This window comes from Typopeltis vanoorti, chromosome 13 (genome assembly GCF_054136105.1).
Source record: "Typopeltis vanoorti isolate ZY-2024b chromosome 13, IOZ_Tvanoo_1.0, whole genome shotgun sequence".
NCBI classification, from domain to species: domain Eukaryota; kingdom Metazoa; phylum Arthropoda; class Arachnida; order Uropygi; family Thelyphonidae; genus Typopeltis; species Typopeltis vanoorti.
In genome coordinates, this window is record NC_143561.1 from 27,162,668 (window position 1) to 27,181,796 (window position 19,129).

The window sequence follows — 19,129 nt, forward strand, 5'->3', positions numbered from 1 at the left end:
GGCATGGATGTTTGTGATTGACTGTGGAAATACTAGTGGTGGTGGTTAGTTGAATTGGTGGATTGAGTAGTGGAGACAGAGATGTAGAGTAAGTGTCCTCCCTCGATGCGTCTTTGGACTCCCTGGAGGTGTCACATAATAATAATATTAAAACAAAAATTCTGTTAAAATTTTTTTTTAAAAAATTAAAAAATTTCTAAAAAAATATGTTGTTAGAGGGATTAAATCACAAGTTCTTATAAAATATGCCTTATGTAGGTGAAAGAAAAAGGTGTAATAAAATAACTATTATTATAATACAGTATTTCCATGGAGTCTGGAGACCCACTAATGTTTATATGCACAAAACAGGTCATACCTCTTCTTAACTCATTCACTGTCAGAACACTCACAGCTAATTCTGGAAATCCATTCCACTCGTTTACCACTCTCCATGCAAAAGATCTAGTAAACAGACCCTTACCAACTTACATAGATAACCCCTAGTTCTATGACTATTTGTCATATACTGAAAAATTTCCTTTGCATCAGTTTTATAAAACCCATTTAATAACTTATAAAAGTTTCTATCTTATTCCCTTTCCTCTGCCTGTCAGCTAAACTCTACCTACATACCTTCAACCTATCCTCATTTGGAGCATTCCATAGATGTCACCAGCTTGACCACTGAATCCTCTCTACCACCTCTTGATTCCCAAGAAACCCAAGTGACCAAATCCATGCAAAGTAGTCATGATGTGGCCAAATCATAACTTTATAAAGAGGGATAATAACTTCATCCTTACATGTGTGTTTTTCAACATCCAAGTAATTCTTTTTTAGCTAATTTACCAACTTTTGCAATATAAACTCTGAAATTCAACTCTCTATCCATCATTATCCCCAGGTCCCTAGCCTCATCAATTTCCCGCAATCAAATAACATCAATATGACACACCACGTGTAACCTTTTCAACCTGAAGTGTATCACCTTACATTTTGCAACATTAAATTGATAATCATACTTTGTCCACAATGCCAATTTATGTAAATCATCCTGCAGAATATTACATCATCTTTATCAACTATTGTCCTCCCCAGTTTTGCATCATTAGTAAACAACTGAATATCCCCACTTTCATATTAAGGTCATCATCTGGAGTATACACATGTATACAAAAACAAGCAGCACTACAATCTGCATGGTGTGCTAAAGTTACTGATTAACCGTTAAAACTATTGGCCTGACCTCTGGCATAAAAAAAAAAAAACCTTACTACATCAAAGCCAGTCCTCTATTATTATTATTATTATTATAAGGTTACAAAATTAAATTAAAGCTGGAGAAAAACATGTTCACATAAAAAAAAAATAATAATAAAATTTATATAAGTATAATATAATTTATAGCTAATCAGTATTGATAGTGGTGAATAAAAGTGAGCCTCCATAGCTCAGTCAGGTCTCATACAGAGGTAGTGTTTTTTTTCCCCTGGAAACTTGGGTATTTCATCCCCCCCCCCCCCAGAACAGGCAAACCAGCCCCATGAACACACACATGGATTACAGTCATGAATACGTCCCAGCCATATGCCGGTCCCGAGCCCGGATAAAATAGGGGGGTTGGGGAAAAGCAATGGTGAACTACCTTGTAAAAAAAAAAAAAAAAAAAAAAAAAAAATCTCACCAGGAATACCTTGTGGACAAAATCAGATCAATAAAAGCTGAAAATTACTCAGAGTCCTGAAGTTAGAGTTTGCTAGAAAGCTAAGTGGGCTAAATGTGTGCCATCCAAATTTTTGGGATTTTTATGCCACAATTATTGCTAAGATTAGGGTGGTTACACATGCTTCTTTGAATTTCTGTTCGTACCAAATTCAATGCAGCATGTGAAATTTTGATTAACCACCCCAATCTTAACAATAATTGTGGCATAAAAATCCCAAAAATTTGGATGGCACACATTTAGCCCACTTAGCTTTCTAGCAAACTCTAACTTCAGGACTCTAAGCAATTTTCAGTTTTTATTGGCCACTATCAATACTGATTAGCCATAAATTATATTATACTTATACATTTTTTTTTTATTTTTAATCATTATTATTATTATTTTTTTATGTGAACATGTTGTTCTCCAGCTTTAATTTAATTCTGTAACCTAATAATAGAGGACTAGATTTGATGTAGTAAGGTTTTTTTTTTTTTTTTTTAGAACAGAGGTCAGGCCAATAGTTTTAACAGTTAATCAGTAACTTTAACACACCATGTAGATTGTAGTGCTGCTTCTTTTTTTGTATATATGCGTATACTCCAGATGATGACCTTAATGTGAAGGTCGAAATGTTGAGCGTCTATTTCAGTTTATATTAAACTAAAGTTTTACTCTAATGCAGTAATTGTTTCCATAATTTTCATAATGTCATTGAATCACCATGTAAGCATTTGCTCCAATTTTTGTGATTGATTTCCATGTGGTATTCTGTCAAATGCCTTTGCAAGGCTAGTAGTATCATGATTTAGCCATTTCCTTTATCCAGTTCCATTGTCACTTTATTGTTAAATGTGAATAAATTACTAAGACAGGTCTTACCCTTTACAAAACTGTCCACTACAAAGTATCACATCCCTATCCACCCATTGTTGGATTTTACCTTTAACCAACTTTCCCAATACTTTGACAACCACTTGTGATATATTTAGTTGCTACTTCTGTCTTGAAGCCACTGTTAGATAATGCAACTATTTTACTTTCTTCACTCTCTTGGATCCTTGCCAGAGATGAGACTTAGGGTGAACAACTTAATGAGGCAATGCCAATTCTCTTGCACATTCACATAGTACACAGGCTGACATGGTATCAAGTTCCACTGTTGTATTCACATTGATATTTTTCAATATGATGAACACCTCATGTTTATCTACCAGAATTTTGACATGCATCTCTGTTACCACCTGGATGGCACACCTTGGTAAAATGATCACCCAGCAATTCAACAATTTCTTGAATTAATTTTTTTTATTATGAACTGATATGGCCTTTCTTATCATACTTAGTAACCTTTCTTTTTCTTATTATTTGACACCTCCAGGGAGTCCAAAGACTCATCAAGGGAGAGTGTGCCAACAGCATCGAACGATCGATCCCCTTCCCACTACTACTAACCGTGCTCAAACTTGCTTAATTTTTTGTGTGAGCCATTAGCAGCAGAGGCTCTAACAATTGACCAACCTTTCTTGCTTGCACTTTGTACCACTTGTGAGTATGATGATCACCTTTTTCTTTATATTCCCTACACAGTGTTTTCTTTTCTTTTTTTCTGCAATTCTTGCTTTATATCTCTACTCATTCATTTAATCCCCACATGGTTTACCCTCCTAACCTTGGGTATGCAGTCTGATACTGCTACTCTCAAGTAATCTTTGACCACTTGCCATGCATTGCTGACATTCTTTCCTTGTAGCTTCTCTGGTCATGGTGATGGGTCAAGATGCCTCTAAAGTCTGTCATAATTACCAGCTTTATAGTTCAACATAAGCCCTTTTCTGACAGAGACTTCCACATGTTTAGCAACTTGCCATAACAAGACTGCATGATCACTCTCCCCAGGAGGCAGAGTGTCTACTTTGATATGGATATATCTTCTGATGCTATTACCAGATCCAGCACTCTCAAACCTCTGGTCTCCTCTATAACATGTTTCAGGTTATTATCCCTTAGCAGTTGTATGAATTCCACTTTCATCTTGCCATGCCACCTTTCTTCTCTCTAATCCATGAGTCCATAGTTGAAGTCTCCCATAATTGTTTGACCAGCACTCATTGTGCTAATCTGTCAATACATGGCATCTACATTTTCCTGTGGATTCCCTGGTGAACAGCAGCAAAAAATCTCTCTCTCACACACACACACCAGACAGCCTTAAATAAACCATCTCCTCCAGACCTAAAATCCTCTTTAACTTCTAATTTTGTTGGTTATAGTGCTTCAGCTATTATCAGCAATATCTCACACCTCCTGTCCTATTCCTTCTATCGTCCCTGAAAATACAAACATTTTATATTTTATCCTTGTAGCTATATCATTTTCTATCAACTAATTCTCAATGATGCATATAATTTTTAGCCAAATTGAGCTGACTAATGCCAAAAATTACTCTTTCTTATTTCTGATGCCTCTGGCATTCGTAAGGGTGGTCTAAAAAGTTCTCGGCCATAGATGGCAACCCTATCAGCAAGAGATTATTTTTTTATAAGTTGGTACATCTGTCACAAGCATCCATGTGAAATTGCAAGTCATTTTATCAAGTAGTTTGTTTTATACAGCTGTCTGAAGTAAAAATGTTGTCTTTTATGAAATGGATAAAATTTGAGTATCGTGCAGTTATAAAATTCTTTGTAAAAGAATTTTATAAAAAAAAATTTTAAGAACGTTTAACAGAAAAAAATTCATTTGAACTTCATAAAAGGTTATGGGCACTCTTCTCCTTTCTTTTTCAACAATTAAGAAATGGGTTGCTGAGTTTACACATGGCCATACCAGCCTTGAAGATGATCCATGTGAAGGATGTCCAAAAAGTGTAACAACACCACAAATCATTGATAAAGTGCATGATATGGTATTGGATGACCAGAAAGTCAAAGTGTGAAATTGCTGACTATAACCATTTCAAAAGGATGTGTAGGATAAATTTTGCATGAAGAATTGAATATGAAAAAGCTTTGCGGAAGATGGGTGCCGCACTTGCTCACAGCAGATCAAAAATGCACTCACATGAAAATCTCTGAACAGTGCTCGGATTGTTTTAACAAGAATAAAACTGATTTTGTGCGTCAATTTATTACTATGGATGAGACTTGGATTCACCATTACACACCAGAATCCAAACAGCAGTCAAAACAGTGGAGAGAAGCTGGTGTTCAGCACCAAAGAAGACAAAGTCGGTTCCATCAGCAGGAAAGGTCATGGCATCAGTATTTTGGGATGCTAAAGACATTTTGCTTATTAATTATCTTGAAAAGGGTAAAACAACAACCAGGGAATATTACTGCGATATTTTAACCAGACTAGACGTAAAAATTTGTGAGAAAAGACCTGGTTTGCAAAAGAAAAAATCATCTTTCATCAGGACAATGCACCTGCCCACAAAGGTGTTTTGGCAATGGGAAAATTAAGGGATCTGCACTTGAATTGTTGGAACATCCACCATATTCATCAGATTTGGCTCCCTCTGACTTCTATCTCTTCCCAAAACTAAAACTCTTCCTCGCTGATTAGCGTTTTTCTTCGAATCAAGAAGTGATTGAAGCTGTATAAGGATATTTTGCAGATCTTACTGAGAACCACTACAGGGACAGGATAATGGTGTTGGGGCATCATTGGAATAAATGTATTAATCTTAAGGGAGATTATGTTGAAAAATAAAAATAATTTTGAAATTATAAATTCGTTTTATCACTGTTAGGCCGAAAACTTTTCAGACCACCCTCATACACATGTATTCACAAGAATATAGTAATTTTATTACTGCAAATATTTCAATTAGAAACTAATCGGTATAATCATAAAGTGAAGTTACAGCAAATATTGTTAATCCTATTCACAGAGCTAAGCCACATGCCAGGTGCCACTTAGTAGATGGTTACAATTAAATAAGATTACAATTAAGTCCCAAGTGAGCAAGTTTGCTATGATGATACTTGCCATAGTGAGAATTGACTGTATATGAAGCAATATTCAGCAACAGTGTTGATCAAACATTCAGCTGTTATGAAAACACAACAACACTTATCAGCGACAAAGGCAAATGAGGGATCAGGAAATAAAATGATTAAATTTTACTTTTCAGAAATTAAAACATATAAAAAAATGAACTAATACAATAACAATAATACCAAATTCCATAAGATTTTATTTGCATCATTAATACTTATACAAGACTAACATTTAATTACATAATGCTTGTTTGTGTAAAAATCAGAAATCAAAATAAGCATTGTCCAGTTAACTGCATAATGAATATTTCACATATTGTAACACATTTTGTAATGGTTGATGAAATAAAATTTTTTTCTAAAATTATATTTATGTTTTTTTAGAAACTCAAAAATTTTCAGTTTTCTGGTTCCTGAAGATGTATTCCATGCAATAAGCACATATACTGTACATGCAATGTAATACAGAACAATGTACACATAATATTGTGCTCCCATGGTATGTAAATGCATACCATGGGAGCACATGGTATGTAAATACATATTGTAACTAGATTGTTAAAATGCATTATGAAGCAGCTGCATGTAGCCTATAATTAATTGCACTTTCTTGAATCAAGAATACTCTTTAGCTGAAACATGTTTTAAACATTTTATTTTGACTGAGTAATGTCAAAAACAGAAGGACTAATAAATCTTCAAGAATAAGTCATTGCTATCACGGGCTTGGCAAGTACACTGTTACAAAATGAAATAACAAAGATGAATGGAATATTACAATTGCAGGTGTTGAAAATAGGTTTCCATAATTATACTACAGTAACTAAAGCATTTATATTTCAAAGTTGTTTTTTTCCCCAAGAGGAAAAAAGATATGGAAGTATTTATTTATTTTTTTGATTTGTTTATTTAAAAAATAAATAAATCACAATGCAGATGCATATAGAAGATAACACATGTATGTTTGATGTCATGGTACCTTTCTGTCTGTCTGTGATCCTGTAAGGTGTGTCTTGATAATTACCTAATGGATAGTTGCTTATTTATTTTTTTTGGGGAAAAAAAATTATGCAATTAAGTGCTACAGTTTATATTAATATCAAATTCATGTTAAATTTGTAAAACACAAAGCAAACAGAACACTACAAGCGAACATTAATTCCTAAAAGCAAAATTATAATTGACAATATGGACATGGTTAAATTGTATCACCCACATCAGTGATAATGCGAATTCCATTCCTTTGTCAACTGCAGTATTCATATATTTAGTTTAGACAAGCTACTTCAGTGTCAGGGCGGCTCATGCATAGGCACTGTGGAACTGCAGCACCCCCGATTTTTCTCGATATATAAATATATTTATTCAATTATTTATATTTGCTTGTAATATTTAATTTTATCATCGACAATCCTATACAATTCTCTTATTTTGTATAAAAAATAATAAAAATCCATCTTGTAGCACTTAGGAGGGTGAAGGACGCTAGCAGCACTGTGTTTACCACAGTGTCATATTGCTAAAAGCACAAGCATATGCACGTTATAGTGAGATGAGAGTTATTAGCGTAATGCAGCACTGTCCGTCACATATAAACTGCATATAAACAACAGTTCCACTGTTGTTTATATGCAGTTTGTGCCAGTAGTAGAGTGTTCATAATGCTTATCGTGTTTACCTTGTCTCTTTAAATATTTGAACATTACAATTAAAGGAATGGATTTTATTTTTATGTAATTTTTAATCATACTAAACTGTATAATTTTATCGATAATAAACAATTTTTTTCATTAAACAAAACAAGAAGAATATATTTTATTTTTAAGTAATTTTGAATTATACCAAACTGTATAATTTTATCAATAATAAATAATATTTTTTATGTTAAATTTTTTTAAAAATTTTTACCATAATTTTGATATTTTATCCAAACACACATACACTGTACTTACAGTGTGTATGTATATTTCGAAAGTTGCAGCACCCTACGATTTCAAGCCATGAGCAGCCACTGTTTAGTGTACAATCAATTTGCTGACATGTATGGAGATGATTCGTAGTAGAGGTTTGGTGTAGTGGTTGAGACAGTTGTAGGTGTCCTCCCGCGATGAGTCTTCAGACTCCTTGGAGGAATCAGGAATAATAATAATAGTATCCTCAAGGGGTGTACAAGATATTATGATAGTACTATAAGTTTACGTTATTACTAATCTCCTTTCAATAATTTTCCTCCAAATTATTCTATCACTCGTCAGCACTCCAGCATTGTAAGATATTATACTTGTCTTCTAGGGCACTCCTAACTGCATCAATCTAAAGTGACCATACATCTTAGATTAATTCTGTTCAAGCATTTTTTGATGAATAGTGTCTTCATTTTATAATATGATTCTGTCCCTGATTATATATGTTCACTGCCATAATTTTTATGAGAAGTCTCTCATGTGTTTATGGTCTATAGTTTTTAATTAACTGTTTTATTTCTAACACAATTCACATATCCTTAAGTTAAAATTGGCTTGAACACAGTCCTGTTAGTTTAGTCTTTTGGCTAATTTCTCTCTTATTCCATACAAACTGTTTCAAGTGATTCTCCACCATACCAGCTTTGCTTAATCTATTCTTTATTTCAATATTTAATTTGACATCTTCACTAAAAATTGTGACTGCATAGCTAAAATGCTTTACTTGTTCTGTAGGGTTTGTATTATTGAGAATGTGGTTTAAGTTGTCAATGTTTTGATCTTTTTATTGCTAATTTTCATGTCAAATTTGCAACAGCTTATTAAATTTTCTTAGAGAATCGTGAAGTCCTGCACTGGATTTGTTTAGGAGAACAACATCTGCATAAAGGGAAGAGGTAAGTTTGATATCCCCCAATTTTGATATCAGATTTCATACCACTTTCTTTCATAATTTTTATACCGTGACCACACAGATAGTCAGCTTTATGACCATATACATGGTGAATAAGAGAGTGGAGATAAGAGTACATCTTATATATATGATTTTACATCAACCCACCTATGTATACTTCCTTTAATTCTAACTGCTGACTTACAACTTAAATACAGACTATGTGGAACTTCATAATGTTCCATTTACCAACAATTTGTAGCATCTCTTCTCTTGGCAACAGCTTCTCTTGGCACCTTGTCCTTTTTCAAGATCTTAAAAAAGATACAGGTCCTTATGATATTGCTGGGATTTCTCAATTATTTGTCATAATATGAAAATCTGATCCTGACAAAATATATTTTGGGATGTCAGGATCAGATTTTTCTTAGCCCACTGCTTTCCTCATTTCTATCCCACAATTTTAACTTATTCTCAGGTATGCTTGCATAAATATTACCAAGAAATTCCCCCTCTCATTTCTCACATTTAGTTTTATTTCCCTGTTTAAAAAATGGGAACTAAGATAGCTCTACTCTAATCATCTGGAATTTGACCTGACCAAGCCTCCAGAATTACGAGGGTGGTCTGAAAAGGTCTTGGCCTAACAATGAAAAAACAAATTTATAATTTCAAAATTATTTTTATTTTTCAACATAATTTCCCATAAGACTAATACATTCATTCCAACGATGCTCCAGTGCCATTATCCTGTCCCTGCAGTGGTTCTCAGTAAGATCTGCTAAATACCCCTGTACAGCTGCAATCACCTCTTGATTCGAAGAAAAACATTGCCCAGCGAGGAAGGGGTTTAGTTTTGGGAAGAGATAGAAGTCAGAGGGAGCCAAATCTGGGGAATAGGGTGGATGTTCCAACAATTCATAGTGCAAATCCCTTAATTTTTCAATTGCCAAAACACCTTTGTGGGTAGGTGCATTGTCCTGATGAAAGATGATGTTTTAATTCTGCAAACTGGGTCTTTTCTAACTAATTTTTTCGTCTAGTCTGGGTTAAAAAATCAGAATAATATTCCCTGGCTATTGTTTTACCCTTTCCAAGATAGCATTCCAAAACACCAATGCCATGACCTTTCATGCTGATGGAACTGACTTTGTCTTCTTTGGTCTCATCCATAGTAATAAATCGACACACAAAATCAGTTTTATTCTTGTTAAAACGCTCCAAGCACAGCACCCGTTGTTTTAAAATGCCTATAGTCTCAGCAATTTCACACACTCAGACTCGAACTCGACACGATATGGTATTGGATGACCGTGTCATCCAATACCATATCGTGCACTTGATCGATGCTTTCTGGTCTTGTTACACTTTTTGGATCTCCTTCACGTGGATCATCTTCAAAGCTGGTATGGCCACATTTAAACTTGGCAGCCCATTTCTTAATTGTCGAAAATGAAGGAGAAGAGTGCCCATAAACTTTTATGAACTTCGAATGAATTTCTTTTGGAGTTAAACCTTCTTTTACAAAGTTTATAACCGAATGACATTTTGGTTATAAATTTTATCCATTTCAAGGAATACAGACAACACTTTTGCTTCAGACAGCTGTATAAAACAAACTACTTGATAGAATGTCTTGCAATTTCACATGGGTGCTTATGACAGATGTACCAACTTAGAAAAAAAAAATCTTGCCGATAGTGTTGCCATCTATGGTCGAGGCCGAGAACTTTTCAGACCACCCTCCTATGTTGAGTAGCCACTAAAAATTTTATACCTCCATATTTGAACATTTCTGGTTGTATATCAACTACTCCAGCTGCCTTTCTATATTTCGAGCTTTTGAGAGTTTTTTCTTCTTCAAATATTGATAACTACTCCTGATTACATTCCTCTTGAATATTTTCTACCACTATTGTGGTAGAAAATATTCAAGAGGAATGTAATCAGAATTAATAGTTTTTCAGCATATTACTCCAGATAACCAGAATATCTTCAGTTCAGTTTTTATATTATCTAATTCATTATACAATACTCTTTCTTCTATTTCTAATCATTTTCATTTTGCTACATCTCTGCTGCATTAACCAGCTTTATTTCCTCTATAAATATTATAGTAATGTTTTGTAAATATTTTTCTCCTATTTTTCATAAGCCAGTAATAAAAAAATATTACTATTATTTTGATTCTACATTAAAATGCAGTTAATTTTTTTGAGTATTTTATGTTGCTTACACAATTATGACAAGTATCTTGTACTCATGCAAAACATTTAAACACACACATAAGAAATTTTCTGATCCTTAGCAATTTTCACAGTACGAACTCAATTATGGTCTCAAAACTAGCTTAAAATATAGTAATACATGAAGTCATGTTAATGAGAAGATAGCTGATGTAATAAATTATAACTAAAATTATGACTAAATGAGTCTGAACAGCAGGATTTAAAACTAAACACACTGAAGAATGAACACTGTTCCTCACAGACATTTTATTTATAGTTGTGGTCAAAAATAACTTACCAAAATCAAAATCAAAAATAACTAACTAACCATTTAAAAATGACGAAGAGATTAAGAAAATGCTTATATAGGATACAAAAAAAAAATCTGTCTATATAATATAGAAGAGGTTAATGGATAAAACTTACTCTGGCCTTTCATTAATAATTCCCAACTTTCCAAGTAGACGCAATAGCCTTCCATTTTCTACTTCCTATAAAAATTATATATATAAAAAAAAAAATTCTAATCTCAGTAGTATAAAACAAATAGCTTTAATTTTTTTCAATACAAAACCAGTTTCTGGATATCTAGATTAATCCATCTGAAAAATTACAAAATGGTGGAACCAATGATAAAACCAGAAGAAAATATTCAGAAGAATGCAGTTCAAATGGAGGTAGAATAAGCCATTGAGAATTAACAATACTGATGTAGATGATATGACCTGAAACATACTTATAAGACCTACTTAACAAACGTTTACAATAGCTATAGCACATAAATTAGGAGTCTGATAAATAACTGGGAAGATACCTCCACATGCTTACATGTAGATTTTTAATGAATGCAGAGAACCAGCCAAGGCTTCTCGACCTAATGTCCAATTCTCACCTTCTCATATTGCACTTCATTATTAGATATCTACCTGGATACCTATTAAAGGAACAAGGGTGGACTGGCAAATATGAGATTTAGCTACCAAATTGTACTTATTGGCTTAAACCAATATAATATGATGGCACAACATAACAGAATTTCTTAACAGAGGACAACTCAATATAAGCAGAGTTCAAGGTTGGAGTTATCAACATAAGAAGCATCAATGGAAAAGAAGTGGAAGTAGGAGAATTGGATAAGTACCAGATCGACCTAATAAGTGTAAGTGAAACAAAGAAGACAAAATAGGCAAGATCTTTTTAAGCAGCAAAGAGAAAATGTTATATTCAGGCAATAACAATTAGAGAAAAGGAGTAGCAGTTAAAGTATTCAACACTAAATACGAGGATAATCTTCTTGAATGGAAGGCAATATCAAGTAGAGTGATGTCGGCACATATCAGGATGGGGAACTAAACAATGAGACTTATTTTGTGTCTATTATGGTCCCACAGAAGGTTCTTTTATGTAAGGAAGAAGTGGAAGAATTTTTCAAGGCATCAGAGAAGGCAGCTGCCACAAAGAAAAAGTTGTTCCTTGTTGGAGATCTAAGCAACAGAGCATGAAATGATTATCAGACATAGAAATGTTTTAGAAAAGCTGGAGAAAAGAGCAAAATTAAAAACAACGATAAGTACTTGATGGATTTCTGTTCAGGACATGGATTACTTATTCCTAAGATCATATTAAAAAAAAAAAAAAAAAGATGTGCACAATTCACCTGGAGAAAAGATGCAAGAACTAAGAAAGGTCTCATTGACTGATTTCTTCATGCTGGTTCAGGACACAACAGTATAAAGAGGATTTGAAATCTAAATGATCACCATTTAGTTTTGAGCATAATAAAATTGAATATCATACTGAAAAAAAAAAACTGTAAAAATGAATCAAAGTTGAGCAGCTTTCAGAGGTGATCTGTAAACTTAAATATTTTTAAAGAAAATGAGAGTTTGAAAACAAGAACCATGGAGATTCCCTGCAGACACCAAATCAATCAATTTGTTCTTCAGAGAACCATGTGGTGAGGTTGTCTGCAAGAAAAAAAAAAAAAAATCAGAACTGCATGTAAGAAGACTTTGGTCATGGAAAAACTTTTGTAAGAACATAGAAAATAAATATCAAGAAGCAGCAAAATATTCTGGATGCCATTCAAGAGGCTTAGAAGTGGAGGAAAGAGAGTACTGTAAAAGGAATTAAAGATGATAAAGGTGACATGAAAACTGAAGTTAAAGATACTCGACATGTATGGAGTAATTAATTTGAAAGATAGCTAAACAAAACAAAATAAGCAGTGATAGTATGGTGGTAAAACACACTCAAAAGGAATACAGTAGTGAACAAATTAATTTGAACAAGTCAAATTTTTGTCAAGGTTTTGGTTTTTGTTTCAGTTCACTATTTTGGTTGAGTACTGCATGTTTTAACTGTCTCTATGATGTTTACTTATAGTGTAAATAAGATTACATTTGTAGTGTTTCATTCATTTTGTGTAACTATAAAATTGATACATCTCCAAGAAAGTGTTTAAAAATATGTACTCTTTCTTGAGTGTGCTGTTGGTTTGAGTGCTGTTAATGAGATTTTAAAGAGAGTTTAGAGAGAGAGATAGGTACCATTTAAATTATATATTTAGTTTAATCCTTTATACAAGTGTAAGCAAACAAAGCTTGCACCTGAAGTATCTTCAGGACTGGGGCAACTCATGGTACAGGTGGTATAGGTTCTCATCACTTGCCTTAGTATCTCCCATATGCAAAGCACATCTCCTTGAGGACATGTATAACACTATGCATTAAGGGAAGGGCCACTACCCAGACCAGTTTTGACCTTTATTGAGGTCTCATCAGTGGGAGCCAGATCCAGTGGTGGTGATACCAAGGTGGAAGTAATGGAGAAGTCATATTTACCTATACGAGTTGCCAAAAGGTGTGTCACACCTTATTATTAAATTACTCTGGATTAAAGAAAGATGTTGGAAGTTTTTTCACTTGGTTAGACTATAAATTATATATTTAGTTTAATCCTTTATCCAACTGTAAGCAAACAAAGTTTGTGCCTGAAGTATCTTCAGGACTGGGGCAACTCGTGGTAAAAGTGGTATAAGTTCTCATCACTTATACTACCCCAGTCCTGAAGATACTTCGGGCACAAACTTTGTTTGCTTATACTTGGATAAAGAATTAAACTAAATATATAATTTATAGTCTAACAAAGTGAAAAAACTTCTAACATCTTTCTCTAATACAGGTATTTCTCCTAACAGAAAAGAAAAATATGGGTGAAAAAGAAAAACTAAACTTACTCAAGATTGCTTACTAGTTAGGAAAAGCAAAATGAATCCAAGATTGTCTGCTATAGACTTAAATAGAGACTTGGCAGCTAGTGGGATTAATATTTGACATGACAGTCCATTGAAGATTGTTAAGAGCAGGAAGGACTGCCACAGACCAAAAAAGAAACAACTGCGAAAAAAAGGCTATACAGAAAATGAGGCTCCAATGGGCAAACGTGGACAGAGATTGGACTGTTGAGAAGTAGAAGATATATTCTCAGATGAAAGCCATTTATTTGTCCAGAAGAGTAAGTATCCTATGTTTGCAAATTAGCAACTGAGAAGACTTCTCTCAGCCACCTCCTACAAGTTCTTAAATTTCCAATAGAAAATTTGAAAATTTGTGAACTATAGTGAAAAAGAGACTTGGAAAATTAAATTGTGATACAAAGGATAACTTAATATAATCCATTATAAAAGTATAGTTTTGTGATGCAGAAATAAGAAAAATGTGTTCTATGTTAGTAGAGTCCATGCCTAATATGGAACAGAGGAGCACGTATAAATTATTAGGTATAAAGTTGGAGTTTAATTTTTGTACTTATTTTCTTGTGAAATTAAAATCTTTCTTTAAAATGTCAGTGTTCAGATTAATTTGTGACTGTATATATGAATACTTGAAATAGAAAAAGTCATCAAAAACCTGAAATTTGGAAAGACAATTGGAGCATATGGAGGCATGAAAGTTTTACAGTGGCTACGCTACATAATTCAGAAAGTCAGGTTCTATGAGAGCTCTAATGACTGGATTAGAGCTCTCATAGCTCTTATTTTTATTATCTTATTTTTAACTGCTGGCTCAAATATATACCACACACACACACACACACACACACGTATTAGTTGATATAATGTTCCATTTGCATCATATGGGACATTATATGCAAATAGGACATTATAGCTGTAACCTTTTAAACATCTTTTCTTTTGGTACTTTGTCATATGCCTTTTCCAAATCTACAAAACTTAGATACAGCTCCTTGTTATATTCCTATGATTTCTCAGTTATTTCTCTTAAAGTGAAAATCTATTCTTGAAAATCTATTTAGACTGAATCCAGCTGTTTTATAGGGAAATTCCTCTGTAATTCTACATTGTTTGATCCCCCTCCCTTTTTTTTAGGTGGCTTCTATGAGAGCCACCAAAAGAAAAGATGTTTAAAAGGTTACAGCTACCATATGGTGCAAATGGGACATTATATCAAGTAATATATGTATGTGTGTGGTATATATTTGAGCCAGCAGTTAAAATTGAAGGAGGTAGAGGAAGATTGCCAGCAAAGGTTGGTCGATTGGTGGAGCCTCTGCTACTAATGGTTCATGCAAAAAGTTAAGCAAGTTTGAACGTGGTTAGTAGTTCGATGCTGTTGGCACACTCTCCCTCGATGAGTCTTTGGACTCCTGGAGGTGTAACATAATAATAATAAGATGGTTGATGTTAAATCAGGCGTGAGACAAGGGTACAAATTATCTCCACTGTTATTCATCATCTATATGGATCACATTATGAAGGAATGTGCTATTAAACCCAGCATCAAAACCAGAGATGTCAATCTGAGCTCTCCATTTCATGCAGATAATGTCATATTTCTAAATAAATTCAGTATAAGTCTCTAGGATTCCTTGCAGTGGCAGCCAGTGAAATTTTAAGTGGGGGTGCTGCCTATACAAAATAAAAAAAAAATTCTTATTTTCCTAATCAGTAACCAATTTATTAATAAATAAATCTACAGATTTATTAATAAATTGGTTACTAATTAGGAAAAAAAGATTTTTTTTTATATTTTGTATAGATAGCACCCCCATTTAAAATTTCACCGGTCACCATTGATTCCTTGACTAAACTGAATAATTCTTGTAATAAATTTCGTATGAAAATCAGCAATAAAAGAAGAAAGGCATGAAAAATAGGAAAAAAACACTGAAACATTCCTGCATTCTAAATGCAAAACCTGTAGAAAGAATATTTCTACATTATTTATCATTTCACAATTTTTAGTGAAATGACAAATTAAATATGGAAATAGACAATAAAATTAGCAAAACTAGTACGGTAGGAAGTCAAATGAATAAATTTATATGGAATAAATAATAAGAGGAAGAGGGGAAATATGATTAAGACATATAAGCTGGTCAGGGGTTGTTATCAGGTAGACATGGAAGAGTTTTTTCATAGAATGGGAGAGGAGAGTAGAACAAGAGGCCATTGCTGGAAACTGCATAAGGAGGGTGTGAGCAAAGGAGTGAGATGCAGGTTCTTTGCATGGAGTTTGGTTGGTGAGTGGAATGCATTGTCTGAGTGTGTTGTGGATGTGGACACACTGAATCAGTTTAAGACGCAGTTGGATGAGCATTGTACACAATAGTGAGTACCTCCCATGACGAGTCTCTGATTCCATGGAGGTCAAATGTTAATAATAATAATAATAACAACAACAGAGAAATTAGTCGAAACACTAAATTAGCTATATACAAGACAGTGTTCAAGCCAATTTTAACTTATAGATCTGAGAGCTGGATTAGAAATAAAACATTTTATCAAACACTTAAGATCACAGATAGGAGAGTTATGAGAAAGATACAGATAGTGAATAGATAGCATCAATTATAGTATCACATTAAAAACAAGGATATTAGGAAAGAACTCAACATTGTCAGCAGACTGAATTTCAGGTATAGATATGGTTGCTTAAACAAGTTTTTTTTTTTTTTTTTTTTTTTTTTTTTGCCAAAATGGCAGAAAGAAACCCAGATGGTAGGATAGAGACCCAGAGGAACACCAAGGTCTAGGTGGACTAATTCAGTCAGTCAGAAGTGCCTTAGAAGCACAAAATGTTAGATGTGACAATATTGGAGTGTTCACAAGTAATAGATTGATTTGAAGGAAAACTGTGGACAGGAGATTAATAATAATGTAAACTTAATCATGTAGTCCTGTCATAGTAACCTGAATACCCCTTAAGGATACATATCAGGAAATTGATTATGATGATATATTGATTCCATACACGAGAGGTCAAAGTCCTGATAAAGCATCAGTGTCATGTCCGAGGTGTAGGTGAGGAATCAGAAGTTTGACTTATTTTAAGAGTTGCAGGTTATAGTTTGGAAATATCTCTTGTGGTAGGCTATTCCAGAGGACAGAGGCAGATGGAATAAAAGAGGAAGAAGAAAAGTAGGATCTGTGTGTTTGCAGTTGCACAGTAAAGGGGTATTGGGCAGTTGCTGCTGTTGTAGGTGCAACAGGAAGTGGAGAATGATGATTGTCAGTTCATGGAGCAATGGATAAGTAGAATACTTATCCACTGCTCTGGTTAGCATCAAGAATTTGATGCAACACCTAAAGTTTACAAAATTTTAGGTGCTTCATCCCAAACATGTGAGCTATATTCTTTGCTCTGCTAGATTTGGAATTTGTATATAGTTAACAGTTAATTGGGTGTAAAATAGCATCCTGAGTGAAAGAGAATACCTAGTTTTTTGGATGCTGAGAGAGTTATTGATATGATGTGTTTGTGCCAGGAGAGGCTGGAGGTGAATCCAAGTGGAGAGATCTGATCTTGTCTGATGATTTGTGTATTACTGAGGGTGGGGGTAATGCGAGCTGAAATTTCTTTTGGGAGAAGAGGCAGGACACTGAGTTTTGGTGGCACTGAATGTGACAAGATTGTCCTCGTTCCACTGAAGGATAGTATATAGGTCAATGTTTAAAGCACTAGCTATAGTTGATCTTGAAGCTTGTGATATCTGATAACTCTATGGTTTATCAAATGAGTAGGATGAATGGAGAGTGCTATCATCTGCAAAGCTGTGGATAGGATTAGTGGTGAGTGAGAGTAGGTCATTTATGTAAATAACAGGGTAGGTGATAGGACAGAAATTTGAGACACTCCTGCACTGGTGATGAAGTTTGAAGAGAGGAGCCATCAATCATAACATGCAGTGAATGACTAAAAAGGAAGGTGGCAATCCAATTACAGAGAGTGGTAGGTAGACCAAAGGATGGTAGTTTGTTTAGGAGGCCTCAATGCCAGATATGATTAAAAGCCCTGGAAATGTTAAAAATGACAGCACAAGTTTCTCCAAACCTTTCCACTGCATGTGTCCAGTGGTGGATGATGTAAGCTAAGAAGTCAGCTGTGGATCTTAAATGGCAGCATCCACACTGATGGTTGTTGATTAATTGGTGGGCATCTAGGTGGGGGAGAAGTTTGCTATTGATGACTTTCTCCATATTTTGGAGAGGACTGAAGTGATGCAATTGGTCAGTAGTTTGACAATAGATTTCTATCTACCTTTTTTGGAATAGGCTGGAGATATGACTGCATCCATATGTTGGGATAAGTGCTAGCTATATATAACAGATTAAAGAGACAATATAGGATGGGTGTTAGCTTTGGAGCAGAATGTTTGAGAACAAATGCCAAGATGCCATCAGGACCATCAGTCCTGATGGCATCTTGGCTTACATCATCCACCACTTACATCAGTGGTGGATGATGTAAGCTAAGAAGTCAGCTGTGGATCTTAAATGGCAGCATCCACACTGATGGTTATTGATTAATTGGTGGGCATCTAGGTGGGGGAGAAGTTTGCTATTGATGACTTTCTCCATATTTTGGAGAGGACTGAAGTGATGCAATTGGTCAGTAGTTTGACAATAGATTTCTATCTACCTTTTTTGGAATAGGCTGGAGATATGACTGCATCCATATGTTGGGATAAGTGCTAGCTATATATAACAGATTAAAGAGACAATATAGGATGGGTGTTAGCTTTGGAGCAGAATGTTTGAGAACAAATGCCAAGATGCCATCAGGACCAGGAGACTTTTTTAATATACAGTTTATTTAGTAATTTTCTTATGTCTTTTGTCCAAAAACTACAGGAGGCATATGGTGCTGAGATTCTGATATGGTAGGAGGCAATTTTGCTTGGTCAACAATGCAGGAGTTTGAGGAAGAGCGATGCTAGGAGGTGACATTTATCGTTGGGTGAAGTAACAGTGGTACCATCAGGATGAGAGAGAGAGAGAGAGAAAGAGAGAGGAGTGAAAGAGCAAAGTGAACAGAAGATACGTTCTAATG

General features: G+C 34.3%; 1 protein-coding gene across 1 annotated transcript in view; it reads right to left on the reverse strand.

Moving 5' to 3' along the window:
• The window catches only part of PAN3 (Poly(A) specific ribonuclease subunit PAN3), a 339,191-nt gene that overhangs the window by 7,358 nt on the left and 312,704 nt on the right, over positions 1-19,129 (reverse strand). Inside the window, exon 15 of the mRNA XM_090403152.1 lies at positions 11,202-11,266. Coding sequence (XP_090259278.1) covers positions 11,202-11,266 — 65 coding nt within the window. The remainder of the gene's footprint in view (positions 1-11,201; positions 11,267-19,129) is intronic.